We start from the raw sequence: 26,025 nt of genomic DNA, 5'->3' as shown, positions 1-26,025 counted from the left end.
ATGGGACAACCTGATGCCTTGTGTTACCGCACCAATTGTGGCTACAGGCCTTCTGGATGCAGTGGTCATTCTGCTGGGTGAGAATGACCTGGGAAACAGAAAGGCATCAACCTCACCTTTGTGGCCACTGCAGATCTTGCATCCCTTCATGGAAAGCACCCCCTACTGGCTATTATTTGGTCAGAACTCTTGGCATGTCGGCACTGGCAAGGCACTACAGAGCCCGCATGTATTCAGTAACAAGGCCCTGTTCAGACCTGATGAGGTGCACCTCTCACCAATCAGCAAACAAGCTGGGCTGCTGTATAATCACAATGGTCTGTGGGATTGGTTGCAGATGTGAGTGGTTTGGTGGCAAGCCGGTGGAGAAGGGTCGATTCACGTGGCAACTAAAGCATTGGTTTGGATCCTTAGTCAAGGCAGAGGGGGGTTGGGAGCCTCACCCCTCTCAAATGGAGTGGGGTACCCTGTTAAAGGGATCCAGGGGGAGGTGCTTCTGTCCAGGTGCCCAAACGGGGGCCAATGGGCCATAGCACACCCTCGGATGGTAATTGTGTGGGGGGTCACTCCTATTTGATGCACATCCTAGGGAGATCATTAACCCAGGACAGACCCTGACACTTAATCAACCAGTCATCAGGCTGGATGATTCAGGATGCACACCCAATGCCTACGTCAAAACCTACAGCATACCCTCCAACATGACGTGGCCCAAATCTGGGACACCATCTTCCAGATCCAAAATTCTGTGCAAGACCCCAGACCAGAGATCTCAGCCCGAAATCAATAAACCAAAAATGGCCGCTGTACTCTTGTGGGGGGAAATGGGATGCCCCAGTTTTTCTGGGGCGCTTGCGGGGTAAGTTACAGACATTCATAATCAATGAACCTGTGGCCTGTTTAATCCCAAGACATGTGTCTGTGTTTGTTGTAGCCCCCCCTGACCCCCACCAGCGGAGAGCCCACAAGTTCTGCTATGTCTTAGATACTCCTTTTCCGTTCATGACCTGCAGAAAATTCCCTCTTTTGAAGTGACAGTAAGAAGGCCATGTTGAGAACTGATATTCTTCCTAACCTTGTTGAACAGCTAGCTAAACTTTCACCCACCTATTTGACTTTTGAAATGTGAGGTGGACAGCCTAAAAATAGGGCCATAATTGAAACTAATTTATGCCAAGGGCGATGTTTGCATGGCAGCATGCAAACACAGTATAAATGTTAAACAGGTCCGGCTCCGCTTCCAACTATATCGCAAACATTTTCTGGTTTCTATGCTACCAGCACTGCAACTCCTGGATTTGAGAACCAGGCCCAGCAAAGAGTTGAAGATGATGAGAGATGCTTTGTCGGACGTAGAGGGAAGACCACTGGGCATTTTGAAATATGCTGAATAGGCTTTGTACAAAAAAGCCCTGCTTTGATTTCGGAAGTGTAATAGCTTTCAGTCTGCTGGCGCATATCAAAATGACAGCCTGGAGCTCAGCTGCCATGGTGCTCATGTCAGAATCAAATTACCCCAAAGGTCAGAGTCATTAACATGCATTTTAAAGGAAACGAAAATACCAGTGAAAAACTTACAAGCTTTCACTGCTGCAGTATGTAATCTCTGCTGGCACAATCTTCTCCCCAGTTTTAAATTAAGATTGTGGTGTCCAGGACAGGAAAGAAAGAGAGAGCCATTGTGTACACGTAGGGCATCTTGCTACAGTGCAAATCTTTTTCTTTTGGATGCTATTAACATTGTCCAGTACGAGTCAAATTGTGTTGATGTGGATTCCTGTGCAGTATCTTATCTTCTCTGAAAGCCTGGAAGGGAAGTCTTTTTATTATTATGGATCAATCAAAGCATGACAATACCTAGGCCATAACTCCATATCTTTGAATGGGCATAAAACTTGACTGCAATGCAAGCTACCCCATCATACATCAGGGATGCCTTTGTCAACAAGAAGTTGAATTGCTCTTGAATCCTTCCATTAGAGCATCTAAACATGTCACTAACCTCATAGTCAAGGGTACCCAATGCATTCTGCATTTCCCCTTGTATGGCCCCTTTCCTAGGTCTCAAGAAAGCTAGTGACTTTCTTTTTTTGGACAGAACTGTTCTCCCTCCTCTTATATGACTCCCTAGTAGCTCTTATTTGAGAGGTGCACAGCTATATTTTTCCACTACAGAAAAAGAGATCGCTGTACTAATTTTAGGAGCAAAATAATCAAACTGATAACGTCAATTTAATAGGAGCCCAGGAAAGTATCCTTGGAAATTAAAGGTCTAGCTGTGGCAATGATGGGTTTACCGTAAGCCATCATTTTTTTAGGCCAGCAGTGAAAAGAAAAATGTGTTATTCCTTCTGTTTGGGAGAAAGAGCTATATAAGATATAAGTGTTTGGTGGGTGAGAATGCTCCCACTGTAATTTACCTCAAGTCATTTTCTGAACTTACATTCATGTGAAACTGCCCCCTCCCAAAAAGCAGGATGTTGCTAGGCACTCAGGGCAAAAGCCCATAAGACAATTTAAAAATAAATAAACGTATAATGCACTTCTGGGCAAATTAAAGATGGCGAGTGGCTAAGGCTTCACCAGCTATGCATTTTTGTTTGATATCCAGCCATCTCGTAGACCAAGTCAAAACAAACATTTAAAAGAGGGGGAGGGGGAAATCTGGGGCCTGTCATAAAAGACATGGGGCTCAAGTCCCCTGGAACACTCCCTAATAACAGCCATGTTTAAAAGTCACCGAGTGCCTCATGACTGCTATCTATGCAACCTGTTTCAAAAAAGCACCTGAAATGGTACTATAAATCTTTTCTTGCTGTGGACATTGATTCAAGGGATAATGTAGGAAAGACACATATGCCAACACCAGAAAATTTGGCCTGAAGCACAGTCTAGTATCCAGGAAACTCTAGAAAGCCCAAAAGAGAGAATGATTGATCATGACCATTCTCTCACTCGTTGTGGGAATCACAGAGGATATCAGTCTTTATGAAGAACCCTGAATAAAGGGAGCCTGCTGATGTGTTAGAAGGGAACTTGTGATGGAAATTGCTGCTAAAACTGATGGTGAATTGAAACACGTTTGGCCAGGACTGTGTAATATTATGCAATATGAAAAAAGTGGAGTTGAGACTGCAGCGGCAAAATTCTGTATTACTGAAATAAATCTCATTTATAAAGGTAAAGGTAAAGGTACCCCTGACCGTGCGGGCCAGTCTTGCCAGACTCTGGGGTTGTGCGCCCATCTCACTCAAGAGGCCAGGGGCCAGCGCTGTCCGAAGACACTTCCGGGTCACGTGGCCAGCGTGACATCGCTGCTCTGGTGAGCCAGAGCTGCACACGGAAACGCCGTTTACCTTCCCGCTAGAAAGCGGTCCCTATTTATCTACTTGCACCCGAGGGTGCTTTCGAACTGCTAGGTTGGCAGGCGCTGGGACCGAGCAACGGGAGCGCACCCCGCCGCGGGGATTCGAACCGCCGACCTTTCGATCGGCAAGCCCTAGGCGCTGAGGCTTTTACCCACAGCGCCACCCGCGTCCCCGAAAATCTCATTTATCTCATTTATACAAACTCTAAAAGAAGTTTAACTGTAGGCTAAGAGGGTTGTAAAACGAACAGAATTGTCAGTCATTAGAAAGCATTTCCAAGGGCCAAAGGCATCAATAATGGCATCTGAGAATGCTGAATAATAATAATAATCCCACCCTTCACCTCTATTGCCCCAGTGTGGGTTCCAACGTGGTAATACAATGTTACAATGCAATATTAAATGCAGGTTTAAACAACTTGGGTGAAGCTGTAGACCCCAAAGCAACTATTTTGAACAAAATTACTGATGTTTGGACACCTAGTTAACATTTTACATCAGGAGTGGCTAACCTGCAGCTTCCAGACATTGTTGGACAACAACTCCCATCATCCTGGGAGTTGGCTGTGCTGGCTGGGGTTGATGGAGTCCAGCAACTTCTGGAGGGATAGACATCGTATCCATTTTACAAGTTATATTTGCTCACAAGAGCATGGATGCTGGGATGCATGTGATAACCAGCCCTGATTTCCAGCAAACTATTATAAATGGAAGCTGAATTGGTTTAAAACTTGGGTTTCAGTATTGTATAACTGTCTTGTTGGCTGCCATAGAAGTGTTAGGATTCGCCTCCATCTGTTAGGCGCAGGCTTTCTGAGAAAACATAACTCTTGCAAAACATCTTCCTAATCCCTGAGAATGTCATGTGTATTAACTGTAGCTCCAGCGGCACAAGTTATCTCAAGGGTGTTCAGTTGCATGCATGTGATAACCGAGGGAACACACCGGCCTAGGCACTCACCCCCTCTGAATGAATGGCTTTTTGTACAGAGTTGGGAATCTCCTTCAATAAATTCACCTTCACCATCATTAAATGGCTCAGACCCCCCAAACCCTGAAAGACTGCCACCTTCCCTACAGGCCTTAAGATTGTGGAAGAGGCTGTCCTGATTGTTTCTCTGCCCGCAGAAGCTCAAGCGGTGGCGACCCAGGAAAGGACATTATTTATGGTACCCTTAAGTTGTGGAACTCCCTCCCCACAGAGGGAACTACTTCCCAACCTGGCACCTTCATTATATAACTCTTGGTGAATGCTGAAGACACACCTCTTTACCCTGGCTTTTGACCCTTGAGATTTCTGTGATTTAATATTGTTTTAAACTGTTTTTAATATTGTGTTTTAATTGTGGTAACCTGTTCTGGCTCTTTAGTGTGAAGGACAGAATAATAATAATAATAATAATAATAATAATAATAATAATAATAATAATTGTTGATGATGTCATACAATTATTTTGTTTCTTTTTCCAATAAGAAGCATGAAGGCCAGTGGTGTCGCAAGGGGGGGGGGCGGGGTGCTGGTATGCCCTGGGTGCCATGTCTGGAGGGGTGACAAGAAGGCACCCTGCGGGATGCTCACCCCCCCCCCTGGGTGCGGCAGCGTGAGCAGCCATCGTTCCGCTGCAGCTGCATGTGGAGGATCCACTGTTCATGGCTGCAGCCACGAGCAGAGGATCCTGACACCGTCCATATGGCGTTTGAGCAGTGCCAGCGGCAAACTGCTACATACAATGCATGCGCAGTGTCACATGCTGTATGTAGCGACACTGCACATGTGCTGTACATAGTGGTTTGCTGCCGGCGCTGCCCAAGCACCATACAGAAGGTGGTGGGATCCCTCCATCGCCACTACAGCCGCATGTGGAGGATCCTCCGTTCATGGCTGCAGCCACGAGCAGAGGATCCCAACACCGTCCATACGGCGCTCAGATGGCGCTGGCAGCAAACTGCTATGTACAACGCATGCATGCTGTTGCACACACATGCGCCCTACGTAGCGATGCCATGCATGCGTCGTACGTAGAGGCACAACACATGCATTGTACAAAGTGTGCCGGCGGTGGTTTGCCCCGCCCTGGGTGTCGGTTAGCCTTCGTTCGCCCCTGATGAAGGCAGAAGCATGGCTGCTGGGTCCTGAAACTGGCAGTTGGGAGACCTTCCCGCTGTCGAACAACCGGTAATGTCAGAAAGTTCTTCCTGATGTTTAGACGGAATCTCTTATATCTTGAAGCTATTGCTTCAGGTCCTAGCCTCCAGAGCAGGAGAAAACAAGCCTCCTTTAGATATTTGAAGATACAGTGGTACCTCGGGCTAAGAACCTAATTCATTCTGGAGGTCTGTTCTTAACCTGAAACTGTTCTTAACCTGAAGCACCACTTTAGCTAATGGGGCCTCCTGCTGCCGCCGCTGCACGATTTCTGTTCTCATCCTGAAGCAAAGTTCTTAACCTGAGGTAATATTTCCGGGTTAGCGGAGTCTGTAACCTGAAGCATCTGTAACCTGAAGCATATGTAACCCAAGGTAGCACTGTACCTATCACATCCCCTCTCAGTCTCCTCTTTACCAGGCTAAGCATACCCAGCTCCTTCAACTGTTCCTCATAAGGCTTGGTTTCCAAATCATTTATCGTCTTGGTCACCCTCCTCTGCACACGTTCCAGCTTCTCAATATCCTTCTTAAACTGTGGTGCCCACAGTTGACCAACCTTCTCCAATCTGTGGCTGGTTGGAGTTGTAGTCCAAATTTTCTGGAGGGGGCCAGGTGAGGGAAGGCTGCTATTGGCAATTTTGTGTTTGTGTGAATTTCATTTGTGTAAACAGCCCATTATATATCTGTTTTTTTTTCAGGATAACATCTATTTGTTGATGCTTGAGTACATTGGTTTTTGTTTTTTAGTATTTCCAGGTAGCATCTCATTGTGGAGAACTTTGAACATGACTTTCCCTTCCTATTGTACTGATGGAGATGTTGCTGGGAATTTTTCTGACCCTCAAAGCTTTTTCACTGAACTCAATTTAGATCAAAGGAAGAAGCTCAAAGGATGAGCATTCTGGCAGAGCACTGTGACTGTTGTGTATCCAAAACTAGTTCCTATGGGAAGTGAACTATGGGTGAGCTTGGATCAGTCTCCAAAAGGATTATAATTAATATTGTGATTAAGATAAAAAATCCTGTAATAATTTTGTGTGTTTTTTTCTTTCCTGAGGAAGGTTTCTGAATGGTGGTGATAGCAGCTGGGGAGCCAGTGATTCAATCTTTTATGCCTTCTTTATCTGGAAGTAATATTTCCCCACTGATTTCTTTCTGCATCATCAGGTGACCTTGACACTCTGTCAAGTGAGGTGAGCACAGTTAATAAATATTCAGTTTTCCATCATTTTTGCTGGGTCAGAAAATGAACCTTATAAAGATTCAGTTGAGGGTTTATTGACCAATTTGCCCTTTAGAGAGCCTTCTTTTTGCCTTGGCAATGGAAAAAATGCAGGTAGTTTGAAAGCACATCAAAAGTGCAAGTAGATAAATAGGTACCACTCTGGTGGGAAGGTAAACGGCGTTTCCGTGTGCTGCTCTGGTTCGCCAGAAGCGGCTTAGTCATGCTGGCCACATGACCCGGAAGCTGTACGTCGGCTCTCTCGGCCAGTAAAGCGAGATGAGCGCCACAACCCCAAAGTCAGCCACAACTGGACCTAATGGTCAGGGGTCCCTTTATGTTACTCCTTTAGAAAAAAAAATGAACTGCAAATACAAAAACCAGCGACCAAACTTTTTAAGTTCATCTTTCAGGAACTCATCTTAATTCTTGATTCAAAATCAAAAATCCCACCCCACGTGTTTTGCTTAACATCTGGCCTGAAGAAGAATTCTAGTGAACCTGAAAACTAGCTCACTTCTTTTTAGTGGAGATTGTGTTGCTATTGCTATTTGGATTTTTTCAGCCATGACCCTCTGAGCCATCTAAAAACGACAAAAGGAAGTGGCTTGCAGTAGGTCCTCGTTTTATTTTCTCTTTCTCCTTTGTAGTAAAATGTTCGAGCGACACGTTGACTGGATGGCAGCCAAATCACTCCGGTAGTAACCTTTTAGCCCTTTCAACCAAAGGAGCGTGGAGCGAAGCAGAAGGAGCTCATACTAGCTGCAGGGTGTCAGAAATTCCGAGTCTGAATGAGAAAATGCAGAAGCCACAGGAAATTCACCTATGATGAGTCACTGACTTGTGGAAGAATGTGGGAGAAAAGAACTGTTCATCTTCATGATTTGCCTTTCGTCCTCTGCTGTGCTGCCTTTCTGTCACCACCCTCAGCGCCAATTGAAAGCAGTTACAGTGTGTACATATGAAAGAAGGTGCTCTTTTGGCTTAGGAAACATGTGACTAATTGTGACTATGAAGGCTGCAATCCCAAACCCACTTACTAGAGAGTCCCCCCTAAACTAACTTACAGTGGTACCTCGGGTTAAGAACTTAATTCATTCCGGAGGTCCGTTCTTAACCTGAAACTGTTCTTAACCTGAGGTACCACTTTAGCTAATGGGGTCTCCCGCTGCCGCCGTGACACAGGATGTTCTCATCCTGAAGCAAAGTTCTTAACCTGAGGTACTATTTCTGGGTTACTGTGGTATTATTTCTGGGTTAGCGGAGGAGTCTGTAACCTGAAGTGTCTGTAACTCGAGGTACCACTGTACTTGTGAATAAACATGTATAGAATTTCATCATAAGCTGGTGGTTTCTGCCTATGAAAAGCAGTGAAATCCTATCTATAATCAGTGTCATAGAAGCCAATTAGCTCACTTGCTATGGATAACTATAGTTTGCAAGCACTCAAGAGAAATACTAAGCAATATAGAAGAGGGATGATGATGATAATTTATTTTTCATTTATACCCCGTCCATCTGGCTGGGTTTCCCCAGCCACTCTGGGTGGCTCCCAACAGAATATTAAAAAACATGATAAAACATCAAACATTAAAAACTTCCCTAAACAGGGCTGGCTTCAGATGACATCTGCTGGGAGAGCGTTCCACAAGGCATTCCACTACCGAGAAGGCCCTCTGCCTGGTTCCCTGTAACTTCGCTTCTTGCAGTGAGGGAACCACCAGAAGGCACTCAGTGATGGATGTCAGTGTCCAGATTGAACGATGGGGGTGGAGACGCTCCTTCAGGTAGACTGGGCCGAGGCCGTTTAGGGCTTTCAAGGTCAGCACCAACACTTTGAATTGTGCTTGGAAACATACTGCGGGCCAGTGTAGGTGTTTCAGGATCAGTGTTATATGACGGCGACTCCCAGTCACCAGTCTAGCTGCCGCATAGAGGCACCATAGCCTGCTGTTGCCTGCTCCACCTTTTCCTTCGGGAATGAAAACCTGCTGTGGATACAAATGGTCTAGTCAAACTTACAGACATGGATTATCTCTCCATAAGATTTCTCCTGTACAATATTTGAACTTTGAGCTGTTCCTGACCATTTGGGGCACAAGACCAAAAATAGGCATTTTGCCCATGGAGGAGAAGGTTATCACTAGCTATGGGCCATAACGGTTATGCCTCTGAATGCCAATTGCTGGGAATCACAAACAAGAGGGTGCTGTAATGCTTATGTCCTTCCTGGGGCCATCCCATAGGCATTTGGCTGGCCACTGTGGGAAGATGTTTGACTAGATGGGACTTTCATCTGATCCAGCAGTGCCTTTTTATGTTCTTCAGTTCATGCACCCATCTTCTTCTTATATGTCAATGTAATGTAACTGTGAAATTATCCAATTGTATGGGAAGTACATGAAAAGGTGTACTGGAGAAAAAGTTGGCTTGAATTTGACAAATGAAGTTGAATGTTTGAAGATTCGGAACAGATAAAAGAGAGTGGTGGAGTCTACACACCTATAAAATAACACACACTGTGAAAATGCTTTTTAAAAAAATGTTTTGAAAAATGTATTGAATTTGCCATAGCTCACCATCGCCATCTAGTGTCACATTTGTATATTGCACTTTACAACACACTTAAAACGTTTTATTTGCAGTTGTGTAGCTGAGTCCAGTTTGCAAGTGTTGCTTCATATCTGCATTATCTTGAGAGGCAGCAGGCTACGGCTGGCGTTATTCTGTGAGAACCTTCTTTCCAACAACAGTGGCAGGTTTCCCATATGATTCATGTCTCTCCGATTATGTGTCTTGAGGGGCATTTCATTTTTGGAAGCCACCCTTGGTATGTTGGGAAGTGTGACAAGTCCCCTCATTAGCTGAATTTCCCAGCCGTTGAAGTGAACAAAATATTATATTGGTAAGCCGCAACTGTCCAAAAATTATGACTAAGCCCTTAAGACTGAAATAGGTTTAGATCTTAAAGAAACAGGCACCTCAGTAAATACACTGGCCCACATCCTTTTTCTAATTTTTGTTTTCTTTAATATTGAACCTCATTACTCTGCCAAGCTTTCCTTTTGTTTTTTCTTTTAAAGAAACCTACTTTTTATTATTATTGATTTATCACAACCATTTGCACAAATTAACACATAATCATGCAAATAATAACAGAATCCTCGATGGAGCATATTCAGTATATAAAAAAAACAAATTACAGAGATGCAGTTACACACAGCCAAGTTTTAAACATGTTAAGATTGCTATGTAGTTACTACTTAAAGTTATAATAATGCTTAACATTTGTATAGTGCTTCCAAGCATTCCAAGCCCTTCACAAGCCTTATCTAGTTGTAATCTACCTATAAGGCAAGTCAGTATCATTATTTCCTCTACTGCAGATGGCTGAGAGAAGATAACTTGCCTAAGATCACTTAAGTGAGTTCATGGTGGAGATGAGGTTCAAATAACAACAACAACAACAACTTATTATTTATACCCCGCCCATTCCTAATAATAATAATAATAATAATAATAATAATAATAATAATAATATATTTATACACCACCCATCTGGCTGGGTTTCCCCAGCCATTCTGGGTGGCTTCCAACAAAATATTAAAAACACAATAAAACATCAGACATTAAAAACTTCCCTAAACATGGCTGCCTTCAGATGTCTTCTAAACATCAGATAGTTGTTTATTTCTTTGACATCTGATGAGAGGGCATTCCACAGGGCATTCCACTACCAAGAAGGCCCTCTGCCTGGTTCCTTGTAACTTCACTTCTTGCAGTGAGAGAACTGTCAGAAGGCCCTCGGAGCTGGACCTCAGTGTCCAGGCTGAACGATGAGAGTGGAGATGCTCCTTCAGGTATACTGAGACGAGGAACTTTCCGATTCCTAGCTCAGTCTCTTAACTACTGCACTGCACTACACCAGTTTACAAAAAATGAGCCAAGACTCCTCGCAGTTTTTATGACAACGGTTGTAACGGATATCTGCTGCCACTGTATTATGCTCACCCTACTGGACAAAAGATCAAATTATATGTCTTGCTCCTCCCACTTCTGCCTCTGGCCTCACTCACCATTTGCATGTGGCCCCTGAAAGGTTATGGTGCAGCCCTCTGTACCCCATCCCTGCTGTATAAGCACATGATGCTCAAACCACGTTGTGTAGATAGGTCTGAACACGTCTGTCATATTGTGGGCATTCTGTCCCAACAGGAGCATGGTGAAGCTAGCAGCAGCCACGCCACCTCTTGAAACAACAGCAAAGTTTGTTGTTGTTAAAAGAAAGAAGCAGGAAAGAGGGGGGGAAACCCTCAGCCACCTCATATTTGAAGGTAATACCAAAAATTTCAAAATGAAATCACCTAAACCCTGGAAATCATTGAATACCCTCCTCTTTGAAATACCCTCTCCTGTGAAAGGGGGCAGAATCTGTGGCACAGCTTGAGTATTGACAAGTCTTAGCTAAAAATCTAATGGAAAGTGAAATCAATAGATGGTGAAGCAAAACCCCGGTGCAGAGAACTATTTAGGCACATTGGAAAATTTGCATCTCTGTAGGGAGCTGGTATCCCTTGCCATCTTGAACCCGTTAATCCTTGTAAAGAGATTCTGGAGACAGGCATTTGGGTGATGACTCTTGTCCAAGCAGAATGTGCCGTCTCTTTGAATAGGCACTGAGTACAAAGGGCTAGACCAAGGACCACTGTAAGCTTTGACAAGATCCTACATGAGCCACATTTTCCATGTCCCTAATGCAACAACTGAAGTAGTGAACATGTTTAATGTGGCAGAAATCCAGAGGAACAAGCCTGCCAAAACAAACCCAGGCAGCCCTCCAGCAGAATGGTTTGGAGTCAAATGTTAACGTGCACGAAAGCTTTAAGGGGGAATTAAAAAGAAAGAGAGAGAGACTCTTTTACCAAAGAATCACTATGGTCTAGTTACCGCAAACTGCCAATAAAGTGGTAAACTTGTGTCTGGATTGAACTACTTCAGACTACGGTAGAAGTCTGACATAATGGAATGCTCACTTATGGGGAAAATATTCTGTATGTCAAAAACTGGAATTCTAGGCTAGCATCCTTCATCCTCTATAGTTTTCTAGGTACAGGATAGTTTTTTTGTATGTAAGAGCATTCCATCATCTGAGTTCAAGTAGCACACTCCAGAGACAGCCTTGACCTAAGGCAACAAGTTAGCAAGACAGAATCTGTAGCAGTGTGTGTTAATGATTTTTTAAAAGTTAGAAACAGACGTCCTACACTTCCACAGATATTCATAAATCAATTTAAAAGGCAGCTTCAAATGAAAAGGGGTAAGTGTAGAAATTAGCTACAGTACTTTAGCCACGTTTGCCTTTAGTGCAGCCCACCTTGGGCATGTCATTGACCCCTCCCGAAGCTTGCCCCAAAGGGAATATGGACCTCAGGTTAAAAATAAATAAATCTCCACTCCGCTTTGGAAGAAGGGGCGGGAGAGAAATGTGACAAATATTCCAACAAAGCAGAACTCAGACTACACCCAAATATATAATAACATGCCCCAGAAGAATAATGCCTGAATCGGTTCTGTTTTATTTTAAAAAGAAATGGAATCTCATGCACTTGCACAAAAGGCAGCACGTAGATGGGACAAGCAGATGACAGGAGCTCAAGGAAGCAGTGAAGTGAAATGATTGGTAGTTGAATTTTCTCTTGTAAAAGATAAACTTCTGGCACATTTACAAGGAAGCCGTATCCATGCATCACCTCCCGTGTGGCAGCCACATCAGACGCGAGCCACGGAAGACAGAGGAGAGACCTGAGAATTCAAGGAAGATCAATTTCGCTATGCAAATTTCCTTTGTTGTCATGAATACAGAAATGCACAGAACCTTCTCACTCAGTTAGTCTAAACTACCCATTTAGACTATAAATGCATATGACCAAACCAAGGATCCCTCTTTATTTTTCTTGACAATGGTTTTCAGTGGAGGAACAGTGGGTGTGGGTGTGATAAAACTTTTCTTTGCACACCATCTCACCGTGTTTGATCAGGTCAACACACCTTGTAGAGCAGGAGAAGGTAAACCAAAATGATTGATGGACTGGAGCTGCTCCCCTTTGAGGGAAGGTTATTTAAGCTTAGACAAATGGTCAGAGGGGACCCAATGGAAGCATTTACAATGATTCATTGTGTGGAAGAAATAGTTAGAAATATGTTTTGCTCTGTCTTTCACACTACTAGGAGATGAGGTCATCCAATAAAGCTGAATGGTGGAAGGTTCAGGGCAGAGAAAAGGAAGTCCTTCTTTACACAGCGCATGAAATTTGCTGACAGCTTGTATGACTTTAAAGGGGGATTAGACAAATTGAGAACACAGCCTGTTGGATCCTATCTAGTCCAGCATCCCATTTTCACAGCCTATGGGAAGCCTGCAAGCAGGCCCTGAACACAACCGCACTCTTGAAAGAACCTCTATTAAGAAGCCTACTGGCTCCAATGGTGAAGGTAAGGCTATCAGTGGCAAATGGTCATGATGGCTATGTATTACCCCCCCAGTATCAGAGACAGTACAGTGGTACCTTGGTTCTCAAACTTAATCCGTTCCGGGAGTCTGTTCAGCTCCCAAAACCGTTTGAAAACCAAGGCATGGCTTCTGATTGGCTGCAGGAGCTTCCTGCACTCAAGCAGAAGCTGCAGAAGCCGCATAAGACGTTCGGCTTCCAAAAAATGTTCACAAACTGGAACACTTACTTCCCAGTTTGCAGTGTTCTGGAGCTGATTTGTTCGACATCTAAGCCATCGGGAACCAAGGTACCACTGTATGTATCAGAATACCCGTTGTTCAGGATCATAGTGGGACAGTACTATTGCACCCATGTCCTGCTTGTGGGCTTCTCATAAGCATCTAGCTGGCTGCCATAAGAACAGAATGCTAGAATTGGCGAGTCTTTGGTGTGATCCATCATGTAGGGAAGATGAGTGCGCTGATTTGGAGCACAGACCCAGCATACAGGGGACACAAGATGGAGGGCTTTTCTGCACTAATGGCAAACCAGGTTTTCTGCAGATTGCAGTTTGCTCTGATTCAGCAGTAGAGATGGGGTTTTCCCAGTGGGGCAAAAATGAAACAAACGCTCAGCCACAAACCTGAAAAGCCTAGGCATGTGCCTAGAAATGTGGACCAAATGCGGAGTAGATGAGCCCATACATGCTTTGCACCTCCAGCTCATACAGTACCAGCCCTTTATGTCTTTGCTTGTTGCTCTCACACAACATGCTAGGGTGGGGTCTGGCTCTTGAGATGGTACAGAGAAGATTGGCCCAATCTGGGGGCCACAGATCAGGGCCGCAAAGTGATTCAGGTGTGGGGGTGTATGCATTGTTCGACTTCTCAATTTGTTCTGCTACGGAAATGCTGTTCGGAATACTTTACTAATGTTTCAGCTGTATCTACTATCTTGTTACTGAACCCATACCTCCATAAATACAGCAAACATCTTCCTTTGGGATGTCAACGTCAAGGTAATTGTTTATCTTCCCCCTGGATGTTCTGTTCATGAGAATAAGACTATTGCAGCATGATAATTGTTTAATTGTACCATGAAGAGTTGAAGCGCTGATGTTCAGCGTGGCATTCCTGCAAACGTTTATATGGTTCAAAGTTCAGTGTAAAGCCTTGCAGTTTCCTGGAACTTGGATCCTGTTAATTTTTGAACTACGTGCGGCTTACTCAAGAAACTCTGCCAGTATTAATAGCTCATTTTAGTATAATGCTGTGGGCACACTGAGTTCAAGAAGTGCTTCAGTGAGCAATTCTCTTCTTAACGGTAGATCAGAATGGTTACCCACATAAACCTTTTGGGAGCAAGCCTTGAGCATCAAGGAATGCTACAGAGATTTATTTTGCAAGCAAAGGTTTGAGTGTCAATGAGCTTGCTCTGTTCTGTATTATTTTTGAATTTGGTTGTCTTCATTACTGCAAATAGGCTTGTGGTTTTGCCTGAGTAATCTGATGGATAATTAGGGAATTAACCAAAGGAGGTGGGTGGTTCTTAATGTTCTGGAATCTCTCTTCAGCCTTTGGAATATTATACCCATCACAGATTATTAGAGAGATGGAAAGACAGTTGGGAGGAGTATGAATTTCAGTGAGTAGGGGAGAGCTCATGATATGGGACGCAGGTGGCGCTGTGGGTTAAAGCCTCAGCGCCTAGGACTTGCCGATCGAAAGGTCGGCGGTTCGAATCCCTGCGGCGGGGTGCGCTCCCGCTGCTCGGTCCCAGCGCCTGCCAACCTAGCAGTTCGAAAGCACCTCCGGGTGCAAGTAGATAAATAGGGACCGCTTACCAGCGGGAAGGTAAACGGCGTTTCCGTGTGCGGCTCTGGCTCGCCAGAGCAGCGATGTCACGCTGGCCACGTGACCCGGAAGTGTCTCCGGACAGCGCTGGCCCCTGGCCTCTTAAGTGAGATGGGCGCACAACCCCAGAGTCTGTCAAGACTGGCCCGTACGGGCAGGGGTACCTTTACCTTTTTATGATATGCCAGAATATTAAGGTCCTTAGGGTACATCTGCCTCCTTAAGAGCCTGATGCAGGATTAGCACCTCTGTCTGTTTTTAGAAGTCTGTCTCCTCCCAATAGGCTCTGCTTATATACTTATGAGTCAATAGATATAGCAAATACATCACAAGTCTCCAGCACTTTTTCATCCATGTTAAATCCAGTAGCACTGAATACTTTCACTTTTGGATGTAATTGGTTGATTACAAAAAAATATTATATTGCTAATACAAATGAAACTTATTACTTCAGTACATACATACTGATAAGTACTTTTCCTCACCATGAAACTGGCCTTGGATATGGCAGGATTCCTGAAGGTGATTTTGTGCTATACAGGGATGATGTGAAGCAGTCATAAAATTGATTGAGAGTCAGTGGTTGCCTGTGTTTCGGAGCTTGCCAAGATGATTTATCTCCCTGCTGTGCTTATGAGTTCAAAATCAAATGCCCTGTATTTACTGATTTGCCTCTGATGAATCTAGGTTGACGTCATGGTTCCTAGATGTATCTTTACAAAGGGGGCGGCAAATCAAGGAGGTACTGGGTGGTAGGGAATAGAGAAAAAGGGCTCATGAAGAACTAGTGAACCATAAGAACTAGCCCCACTTTGAGATGGATCTAATTTGGGGGGTTTTATAGAGCCACGTTTTCTATCTGCCTGCACAAACAAAAGGAATCTATTACACTCATAAATCTTTTCCCCTTCCTTCTCACAAAAGCCAAACAGAAGGCTGGGAGATGTGCACAAGGAGCAGAAGTGGTTTCCAAGAAGATTCAGGGAAAACAAAGCAGGAAAGAATATGATGCAGTGCCAGAATATAAGTATCTCATGCCAGGGTGAGTGTGAAAGGCTTGATGACAGCAGCCATGGCCACAATGGTTTGTCATTTTTTGCACTAGTCTTCAGTTCATGCTCTTCACACTTGTCCTCAGCCATGGTATAGGGATGGGGAAGAAATTGAATTTGGATTCCATTTTTACAGGAATGTACCTAACTCACACTTCCTGAAAAATACAAACAACACAGCCATCCTTCAAAATTCTTAGTTTTCTGAATTTTGCCTTTATTAGGGTAGTGTGCAGGAAAAATGCATATGTAGATGCTGGGGGAAATTGCTTGCAAAGATGTCTATATTGGAGAAACTTGCAGGAAAAGTTGTAATTGGCTGATTGGTCTGTCCCTAGAATGTCCATAAGGAGATCTTGTTTCTTATTTTGATAAACTACAGTTTAGTGCTATGTCTGAAACCTAAATAGTTGTTGCTTAACTGGCTTGGTTACTTGAAGGAAACCAGATTTATAACCAGTGATTTGAAGTTGGCTCATTCAACTATCTTCAGTTAAGACTAAATAAAGTTTTTTTATGAGTTTGGGTATAAAAGTACGCTGTGGTTAATCTAAAGGGAAAATTTCCAGTCTCCTTCTTCTGGTCGCACAGGGGGAAGGGCACAAACCTAAGGTTTGCCTGTGATTGTTCCTCTAACCACTGTTTATAATTTCAGCCCAACCCAGCCATGGATTGCACAGGGAGAAATCTAGGCCCATTCTAAATTTTCCATGGAGATTGATGAATTGCTGGGACTTTTAAAAAAATTACTAAGTACGGGTATATTCTGGTAGCCCACGGGTTTAATTAAGCCCACCGGGCATCCTAATTTGACCCACGGGCCTTTTTACCACAGTCACACCCAGCTGTTTTGCACCTGACTTCAGGTGTGGGTCAGGTAAAACTAATAATCACAATACACCCCAGATTGTTTCACTGAAAGCTAGGCTTGCCTTTGTTGTTGCTTTACTCTCAACAAAAAGGAGCCTAGAATAGCAGGTATAGAGTACTGGATACAAGGGTGAGCTGGGAAATCTTTATATATATATATATATATATATATATATATATATATATATATATATATGCAGGTTTTGGTGTCCTCGGGTGTCTTCCCGTGTAAAAGTTGGGGTGTCTAGGCGACGTTTCGACGAGGTCTCACTCGTCATCTTCAGGCTGGTGCTTTCGGCTTCTTGTTACTGGAACAGAGCAGGATCTCAGTGTTTGAGTTCCTATAAATACTGTTGAGGGGGTGTGGTGTATAGCCTCCAATGTTCTGGGCAGAGAGGAAGTTCCCAGGCTAGTGTGCCTTTTCTTCTTTTGTTCCTTAATTACTTGAGGGATATCCTGAGTGATTTCTTGAGTGATATCCTGAGTACCACTTAGGTGGGTCATTAGGTGTGGATTAGTTGCTAAAGTCTTTGTGTCTTGACCTCTTGAACTTTGTGAAGAGTTTTTCTGAGAAGATGGCTGTACTGCACTTAGTTGTGCTCTGGCTTGGCTTCGTGTATAGGGGCGAGCTGTGGTTTTGTGGCTTGTGTCAGCCAGATCTGTGTAGGGATTGCAGGGGGGTGCAGCATCCGGAGGTGCCACCATGGTTTGGCTACTGGATGGTGTCTGTAATTTATCTGTGGAGAGGGTCTGGGTTTGGGTCTGGTGTGGTTGATTGGTGATGGCGTTCTGTGTGCCTCTGGATCTGGTGTCAGTTTTTGTGGGGAGGGCTAATTTCCAGATGTCTGGCAAGCGGGATGTGTCGTCACGCTTGTTCATGTTGTGAGGGTGTTTCTCTATCTCGATGGCTTCCATGATTATTCTCTTGTGGTGATGTTCCATGTTAAAGAGCAATTTGGAATCTGCAAAATTAATTTCGTGTCCTGTTTCTTTCATGTGTTGGAAAAGAGAGGAAGTTTTTTCTTCTTTTTTGACGGCATTCTTGTGTTCTGCGATACGTGCATTTATTCGTCTGTTTGTTTGTCCAATGTACGTGGCTGGGCAGACTTTGCAGGGTATTTCATAGACCCCTTGGTTTTCCAACTGGATTTTATCCTTGGGGTTTCTGAGGATATTGGCTATTTTTTGGTTGGTGCAAAAGGCTGTTTTGATATTGTGTTTATGGAGGATTTTGCTAATTTTATCTGTAGTGCCCTTGATATAAGGAAGGAGGGCCATGCCATTGTTTTCTTCTGTGTCTTGGTTTTTGGGGGGTGTTTCTTTTTGGATTAGCTTCGTAACCCTGTTTTGCTGGTATCCATTGGCATTATATATATGCTTTCGTAGATTTTCACGGGTACAGGAATGCAGGTTTTGGTGTCCTCGGGTGTCTTCCCGTGTAAAAGTTGGGGTGTCTAGGCGACGTTTCGACGAGGTCTCACTCGTCATCTTCAGGCTGGTGCTTTCGGCTTCTTGTTACTGGAACAGAGCAGGATCTCAGTGTTTGAGTTCCTATAAATACTGTTGAGGGGGTGTGGTGTATAGCCTCCAATGTTCTGGGCAGAGAGGAAGTTCCCAGGCTAGTGTGCCTTTTCTTCTTTTGTTCCTTAATTACTTGAGGGATATCTTGAGTGATTTCTTGAGTGATATCCTGAGTACCACTTAGGTGGGTCATTAGGTGTGGATTAGTTGCTAAAGTCTTTGTGTCTTGACCTCTTGAACTTTGTGAAGAGTTTTTCTGAGAAGATGGCTGTACTGCACTTAGTTGTGCTCTGGCCACAGCTCGCCCCTATACACGAAGCCAAGCCAGAGCACAACTAAGTGCAGTACAGCCATCTTCTCAGAAAAACTCTTCACAAAGTTCAAGAGGTCAAGACACAAAGACTTTAGCAACTAATCCACACCTAATGACCCACCTAAGTGGTACTCAGGATATCACTCAAGAAATCACTCAAGATATCCCTCAAGTAATTAAGGAACAAAAGAAGAAAAGGCACACTAGCCTGGGAACTTCCTCTCTGCCCAGAACATTGGAGGCTATACACCACACCCCCTCAACAGTATTTATAGGAACTCAAACACTGAGATCCTGCTCTGTTCCAGTAACAAGAAGCCGAAAGCACCAGCCTGAAGATGACGAGTGAGACCTCGTCGAAACGTCGCCTAGACACCCCAACTTTTACACGGGAAGACACCCGAGGACACCAAAACCTGCATATATATATATATATATATATTATTTTTTATTAAATTTTCCATTATACAAATTCACTGTATCAATTTCCCCCCGCAAATTTCAACTTTTTAGACTTCCATCAGCTTCTCTGCAAATCATCCATATTTTTTTACATACTTTACGCATTCTCTAAATATAATATTGCCTTTTAGCGTACCCTTACTATCCTGTTTCTTTTTAACGATATTCCTCTAGCTTTCACAAAACTTCTTTAAATCCCACTAGCGTTGTTTGTTCATCACATATACTTTTCAGATATTCTGTGAATTTTGCCCAGTCCTCAATGAACTTGTGATCCCGTTGGTATTTAATCTTCCCAGTTAGTTTGTCCAACTCTGCATAGTCCATAAGTTTCATTCTCCACTCTTCAAGGGTCGGTAGTTCCTCCTGTTTCCATTTCTGGGCCATTAATATTCTCGCTGCCGTTACTGCGTATTGAAAGAGTTTATAGTCCCTTCTATTTATCTCACTTCCTGTTATTCCTAACAGAAAGGCTTCTGGTTTCTTTACAAATGTATATTTCAACATCTTTTTCAACTCATTACATATCATCCCCAAGAAACCCTTCACCTTTTTACATTCCCACCACATATGATAAAATGATCCTTCTTTTTCTTTACATTTCCAACACTTATTACACGTTTTAAACATTTTTGCTAACTTAACCGGTGTGATATACCATCTATATACCATTTTCATGATATTTTCCTTTAACGTAGTACATGCTGTAAATTTTATATTTTCATTCTGTCAGGGAACTGTCATCGGAAAGAGAGTTGGTGCAGAGGCTCCAGCAGACTCGGAGAGATTCTGCAGCGGAGGAGGGAACCAGCAGGGGGAGAGCAGAAGCTCCGGCAAAAGGGGAGTCGGAGGAGGGAGGGCTCTGGGATACTTCTAGTGAGAATAGTGCAGAGGTAACAAGACCCCCGTTGGCAACTCCCACCCTTCGCCGGAAGCTGTCACGTAGAGAGTCACGAAGGCGCATGTCCGTGAAACAACTTTTATGTTGGCGTAAATTTCGTAGACGCCCACTGTCAGATTCTACCAGCGACTAACGGAGTCATGCCTTGGGAGGCTCCGTTAGTGCCTCGGTTTGGCTGAACTGCCAAACACCAGAGGGATCAAGCTTTTACGCACAAGCAGCTCATTATCCCATCACACATTCTATACTTTTCCCCAATCATCCAATTGTATATTGTATCCAAAATCTCTGGCCCAGTATATCATAACCGACTTTACTTCCTCATCCATCGTATACCATTCCAACAACATTTTATACATTTTTGACAGGGTGAGCTGGAAAATCTCAGCACAAACATAAAGTCTTTAAGTGCTCTTAGGCAGGTCGCTATTCCCTCAAGACTCAACCTCCGCTTTGCAATATGTGCATTTCAAGTATCTTCCTTATTAGAATGCTACATTTAAAATTTAACAGATAATGCTTTTATTGTGTTTTATATCATCTTTTCAGCATTAATTTTTTAAAAAAGCAACAGCAAGAAATAATGCTAACAACCTTTAAACTTTGTTTCTCAAAGATTCATAAAGATGGAAGCAGATGAAAATGAGAATACTCTACACTTCCTTTGCTCCAGTGTACATAGCATGTACATAGAGGAATTAAGCCCTTCAGCAACGCTTTCAAGAATGAAGCAATAATTGTGCTTCCCTGAGAACTACTCAACACACAGGCTGGACTCAATCTCATTCCCATGACCAGCCTAAGAATTACAGTCCACTTCTGACGCTTTAACTCAGAAGATCAATCGAGCGCTGACCTCTGCTTTACCCCTGTGGATCTGTGGAGAGTTATTAACAGTGATTAGTTAGGAATTACCCCACAGCAGTTTGCAATGATATTATTATTATTGTTCTGTCATGGTATAGACACACTGCACAGAACAACAGGAACAAGTTTCCAATGAAAAACTCATGCTGGAAACAACCCAACTCAATGTACAGACATAGATTTGTTCCCATCACAAGCACCAGAGCTTTTGCACATCTTAGTACTGTTGAGTAAGCACAGCGTCAGAAGACTGGAAGACTGGAGGTATTGGGTTGGATCAAGACTTAGTCATGCTTAGAGTAGACCCTGTTCCATTCATTTCAATGGGTCTACAACTCTCATCATGACTTATGTCTGACCCTAACCCAATATAAGCTAGCAAATAGCCATCACAATAGGTCAATCAATGGGACTGAAGTTAATCCAAACTTTCAAGTCCTGTTATGACAGGTCAAGTGTGTATGAAGATAGTCTCTAGATTACACAGCAACAACAATTTTATTATTCATGCCCTGCCCATCTGGTTGGGTTTCCCCAGCCACTCTGGGCAGCTTCCAGTAGAATATAAAAATATAATAATGTCAAACATTAAAAATTTCCCAATACAGGGCTGCTTTCAGGTGTCTTCTAAAAATTGTGTAGTTCATTATCTCCTTGACATCTGAAGGGAGGATATTCCACAGTGCGGGTGCCACCTCCAAGAAGGCCCTCTGCCTGGTTCCCTGTAACGTCACTTCTCGCAGTGAGGGAACCTCCAGAAGGCCCTCAGAGGAGGACCCCAGTGTCTGGGCTGAATGATGGGGGTAGAGACGCTCCTTTAGGTATCCTGGGCCGAGGCCATTTAACTCCTCCATCCCCTGCATCTGACAATGTAACTGTCTGGAGTAAGATACAACTTTTGGCCTCTCTAAACTTCCTCTCTCTTTACTATGTTTTATGTGCAGAGCTGGGCAAACAGTTTTCCCCTGGACTGCTGTGGGGAACCTGGGAAATGAAGGATCTTTCTCTTTTACTTACTTTTAAATTAGCGCCTTGCAGTGACTGTCGTACCAAGAAGAGAGCAGGGAGCAGGTAGGTTCCTTCTGATGCTTACTGAGTAGTCAGTGCTTCCAAAACAATGTCCCCTAGGAGTTGTAGTTCAACTAAGGGTCACTGCGATGCCCATGTCCCTTGGAAGTACTACAACTCCCAAGAGAAACTGCTTTGGAAGCTTTGACATGCTCCACTGCCATGGCACCATCCAAATGTAAAAGTAAGTAAAAAATGGAAGTTACATAGGTGGTATGAATCTGAGTCAGTGAAGGTTTAGGGAGCTCAGAGGTCTTTTAAAAGCTCACCTCTCCTTTGAGCCAGGCTCAAGTGAATTCTTGTCAAGCCTAGTTATGTGACATTTCATGACTCTTTGTGGGGATATATTACACCGTGTTGTCACCAAAGCTACAAGAAAGGAAAGATTAGAGTGGAAAGTGAGGCCTTCTTAACCATTCCCCCTCATGCAGTTTTCCACTGAAAAAAATCACCCCCTTCCCTTGCATGTGGTTTTTATGTCCACTGTGAGGGGAAAGACAAGAAGTGGAAGGTAAAAGTAGCTGGGGAGGGGTGATTGTCAGTGGAAAACATGCATGAAGAGAAAAGATTAAGAAGCTGATATAATAATAATAATAATAATAATAATAATAATAATAATAATAATAATTTACATAAGATCATCTCCTCTCATGCAGATCTTCCATTTCAGAATGCAACTTCAACAGCTGCATTCTGTAAAAACAGAGCCCTCTTCAAAAGTATAACAAACTACACTCATCAAGTAACCCCTTCTTGCAGTGGAGGCTGATGCATAAGGAGAGTGGAAAACTGCCCCACTAAAAAAAAGTCATCCTTTGAAGTGTCCCCACATTTCTTCACATTTTGCAGTGTCATTCTGCAGACTGGTAATGTGTACAAAAATGTATGTGGTAAAGTGTGCATAAAATATTTATATTGGTGAAATATGATAGTACAGTGGTACCTCAGTTACAAACACCTTGGGTTACAAACACCTAGACTCTGCTAACCTGGAAGTAGTACCTCAGGTTAAGAACTTTGCCCCAGGATGAGAACAGAAATCGTGCGCTGGTGGTGCTGTGGCAGCGGGAGGCCCCATTAGCTAAAGTGGAACCTCAGGTTAAGAACGGTTTCAGGTTAAGAACGGACCTTCAGAACGAATTAAGTTCGTAACCAGAGGTACCACTGTAATGATATTAATAGTAATATTAGTGACATGATATCAATGTTGGTGAAAAATAACGAAGCAAAACTGCATTATTAAGGAAAAATGCATTGCAAATATGTATGTATTAGGAGACTCTTGAGAGTCCCATGGACTGCAAGAAGATCAAACCTCTCCATACTGAAGGAAATCAACCCTGAGTGCTCACTGGAAGGACAGATTGTGAAGCTGAGGCTCCAGTACTTTGGCCACCTCATGAGAAGAGAAGACTCCCTGGAGAAGACCCTGATGTTGGGAAAGATGGAGGGCACAAGGAGAAGGGGACGGCAGAGGACGAGATGGTTGGATAGTGTTTTCGAGGCTACCAGCATGAGTTTGACCAAACTGCGGGAGGCAGTAGAGGACAGAGGTGCCTGGCGTTCTCTGGTCCAGGGGGTCACGAAGAGTCGGACACGACTAAACGACTAAACAACAACAACAATGTATTAGGCAAAACGGCTATTAGAAGAAATTTGCTCTAAAATGAAGCGTTTGGTGGCAGCTTTGACCACATGCACCTCTGACATGCACCATTTGTGGTGGTGGTGGCCAACCTTCAGTGTGGGCTAAAAAGGGTTAGCCATCACATTTCCTGGATATTTCATTTGCTCATCCACATAATCTGGCATTTTGAGGTCTCCGCTTTCAATGCTAGATGCAGCTTTTAACCTGACAAGATGCTGAAATATGGCAACTCTTGCACTGTATGATGTGGCAAAAAAGAAATGAAAAAGCAGGTGAGTGCTGGTGATAGAAGAGTCATTGCTATGGTGATTAGCAGCTCTTGCAGAGGCAAACTCTCTTGGGTATAATGTCATCTTCATTGCTGGAGTTGGACATTTTTCTGTACGATGATGAGTAATCACCCAGGACCTCAATGTAAACCTAGAATGTGTCTCACTGTAGAGCTAGTTAAGCATGAGGATGTTATTTGGCAACGTGGCAGATTCATATTATCATATAAAATTATTGTGCAATCACAGGGACCATGTGAGAATCTCAGATTTCTTTCTTTGAAGAAGAGAAAGAGTCTGATCAGTCTTGCAGTGCAATCCTATGTATGTGTACTCAGACACATGCCCCACTGTGTTCAATGACGATTATTCCCAGGTCTAATTAAACAAACTAAACAAACAAAATATATTAAGGGTGTAGGAATCCCCCCCCAAGAAATGAATGGTGTCCATTTAATATTTACTGTTTTAATTATTTGTATATATTTGTATAAATATGTTTTGAATTTATTTATAAAGATAAAACTGGAAATACAGTGGTGCCCCGCAAGACGAATGCCTCGCAAGACGAAAAACCCACTAGACGAAAGGGTTTTCTGGTTTTCGATGCACTTCGCAAGACGAATTTCCCTATGGGCTTGCTTCACAAGACGAAAACGTCTTTCGAGTCTTGCGATTTTTTTCGCTCCCCCCCTTTTTCTAAGCGCGCTAATCCGCTAAGCCGCTAATAGGGTTGCTTCGCAAGACGAAAAAAACGCTAGACGAAGAGACTTGTGGAACGGATTATTTTCGTCTTGCGAGGCACCACTGTAATACTATTACCAACACTATTATGAAGACATGGAAGCACAACTACCTTTTCTTTTTTGTAGGCTGCAAACAGACTTCACTTTCACAAAGTCTAAAAGCATTTTTTTTAAAGTTGAAAATGGAGACATTTGCAGTTCAAAACACAAAGGTCCAGGCTGGATATAATTCCCCACCACCCTGAGAATTGAAGCTGGTTGGAAGAGGGAGCCCTGTGCATGGAGTGTTCATCTCTCTTTCATCCGTGGCAAACATATTTTGCAGCTTTTTCTATTTTTTGTTTCAAAAACCTGCAGATCCTGTTTTTAAGGAAGGACCATATCTCAGTGGTAGAGCATATACCGGTACTTTGCATGCAAAATCTCTCAGGTTCAATCCCTTGCATCTTCAGGAATATATCATCATCATCATTATTTGCAGTTGGGAGAAATTACTGGTACTTTCAGAAACCCTGGAGAGCCATTGCCTGGTTTGGAAAATACTAAGCTAGATGGATCAAGTGGCTGACTCACTATAAATCACTTTCCTATATTCCTTCCAACATCCAACAACAGGTGATAATGAGTAAAAACATATATATGTATATGCAAGGGCAAACTATCTGAAGCATCAGAATTATACCATTAGAATCAAGCCTCTGACTCAAATCACTTTCTGCCCTCTGAAAATCTGTCCCCAGCCCCAGAAATGATCGAAAATGAAAACATACTACTCAAGTATTCCAACACTTGGCCGTCTTGAAAATGGAATTAAAAACACCCTACCCAATAAACATTGGGTGTATGGTTCTAATGTGAGATTCAGCAACTTGCCTATATATCCACTTTTGCTTGGTAATTTTTTCATCCAGGCTGTAAAAAAAAATGTTTTATAGCATTGGGCCAATGCGGTTTTATGGTAAGAAGTTGGAATGGTCTTTCTATTCAGAAGAAATCTGTGAGTATTTACTAGTAATGCAGTTTATAGGATTGTCAGAGGAGTGCCATTAAAGCTGGATAACTGCAGAATGCAAGATGCTTTTCGGGGAGGTTTCATATCCTGGAGCTGTTATAGGATTAGCATAAATTACCGCTGTTTGCTAGGCTGTCAGCTTGAGAACAAAACATCAGGTGGAAACTACGTGTTTAGGAAGAGGATGCAAAATAAGCAGGTGCCACTAGGGATGG

At 43.3% G+C, this 26,025-nt stretch overlaps 1 protein-coding gene across 1 annotated transcript; it reads left to right on the top strand.

Moving 5' to 3' along the window:
* Positions 1 to 10,956: 10,956 nt before the first annotated feature.
* Positions 10,957 to 21,139, top strand: LOC309368473 (uncharacterized protein; the record flags this gene model as incomplete). Its single annotated transcript, XM_081908603.1, has 4 exons — positions 10,957 to 11,071; positions 14,169 to 14,246; positions 16,006 to 16,123; positions 20,817 to 21,139. 4 exons carry the CDS (start codon positions 10,957 to 10,959, stop codon positions 20,935 to 20,937), a joined length of 432 nt encoding a protein of 143 aa, XP_081764729.1. The 3' UTR covers positions 20,938 to 21,139.
* Between the last annotated feature and the right edge of the window lie 4,886 nt (positions 21,140 to 26,025).

Source organism: Podarcis melisellensis (assembly GCF_964234715.1).
Source record: "Podarcis melisellensis genome assembly, chromosome: 4".
Classification (NCBI taxonomy): domain Eukaryota; kingdom Metazoa; phylum Chordata; class Lepidosauria; order Squamata; family Lacertidae; genus Podarcis; species Podarcis melisellensis.
This window is presented reverse-complemented; position numbering and strand designations above follow the sequence as displayed.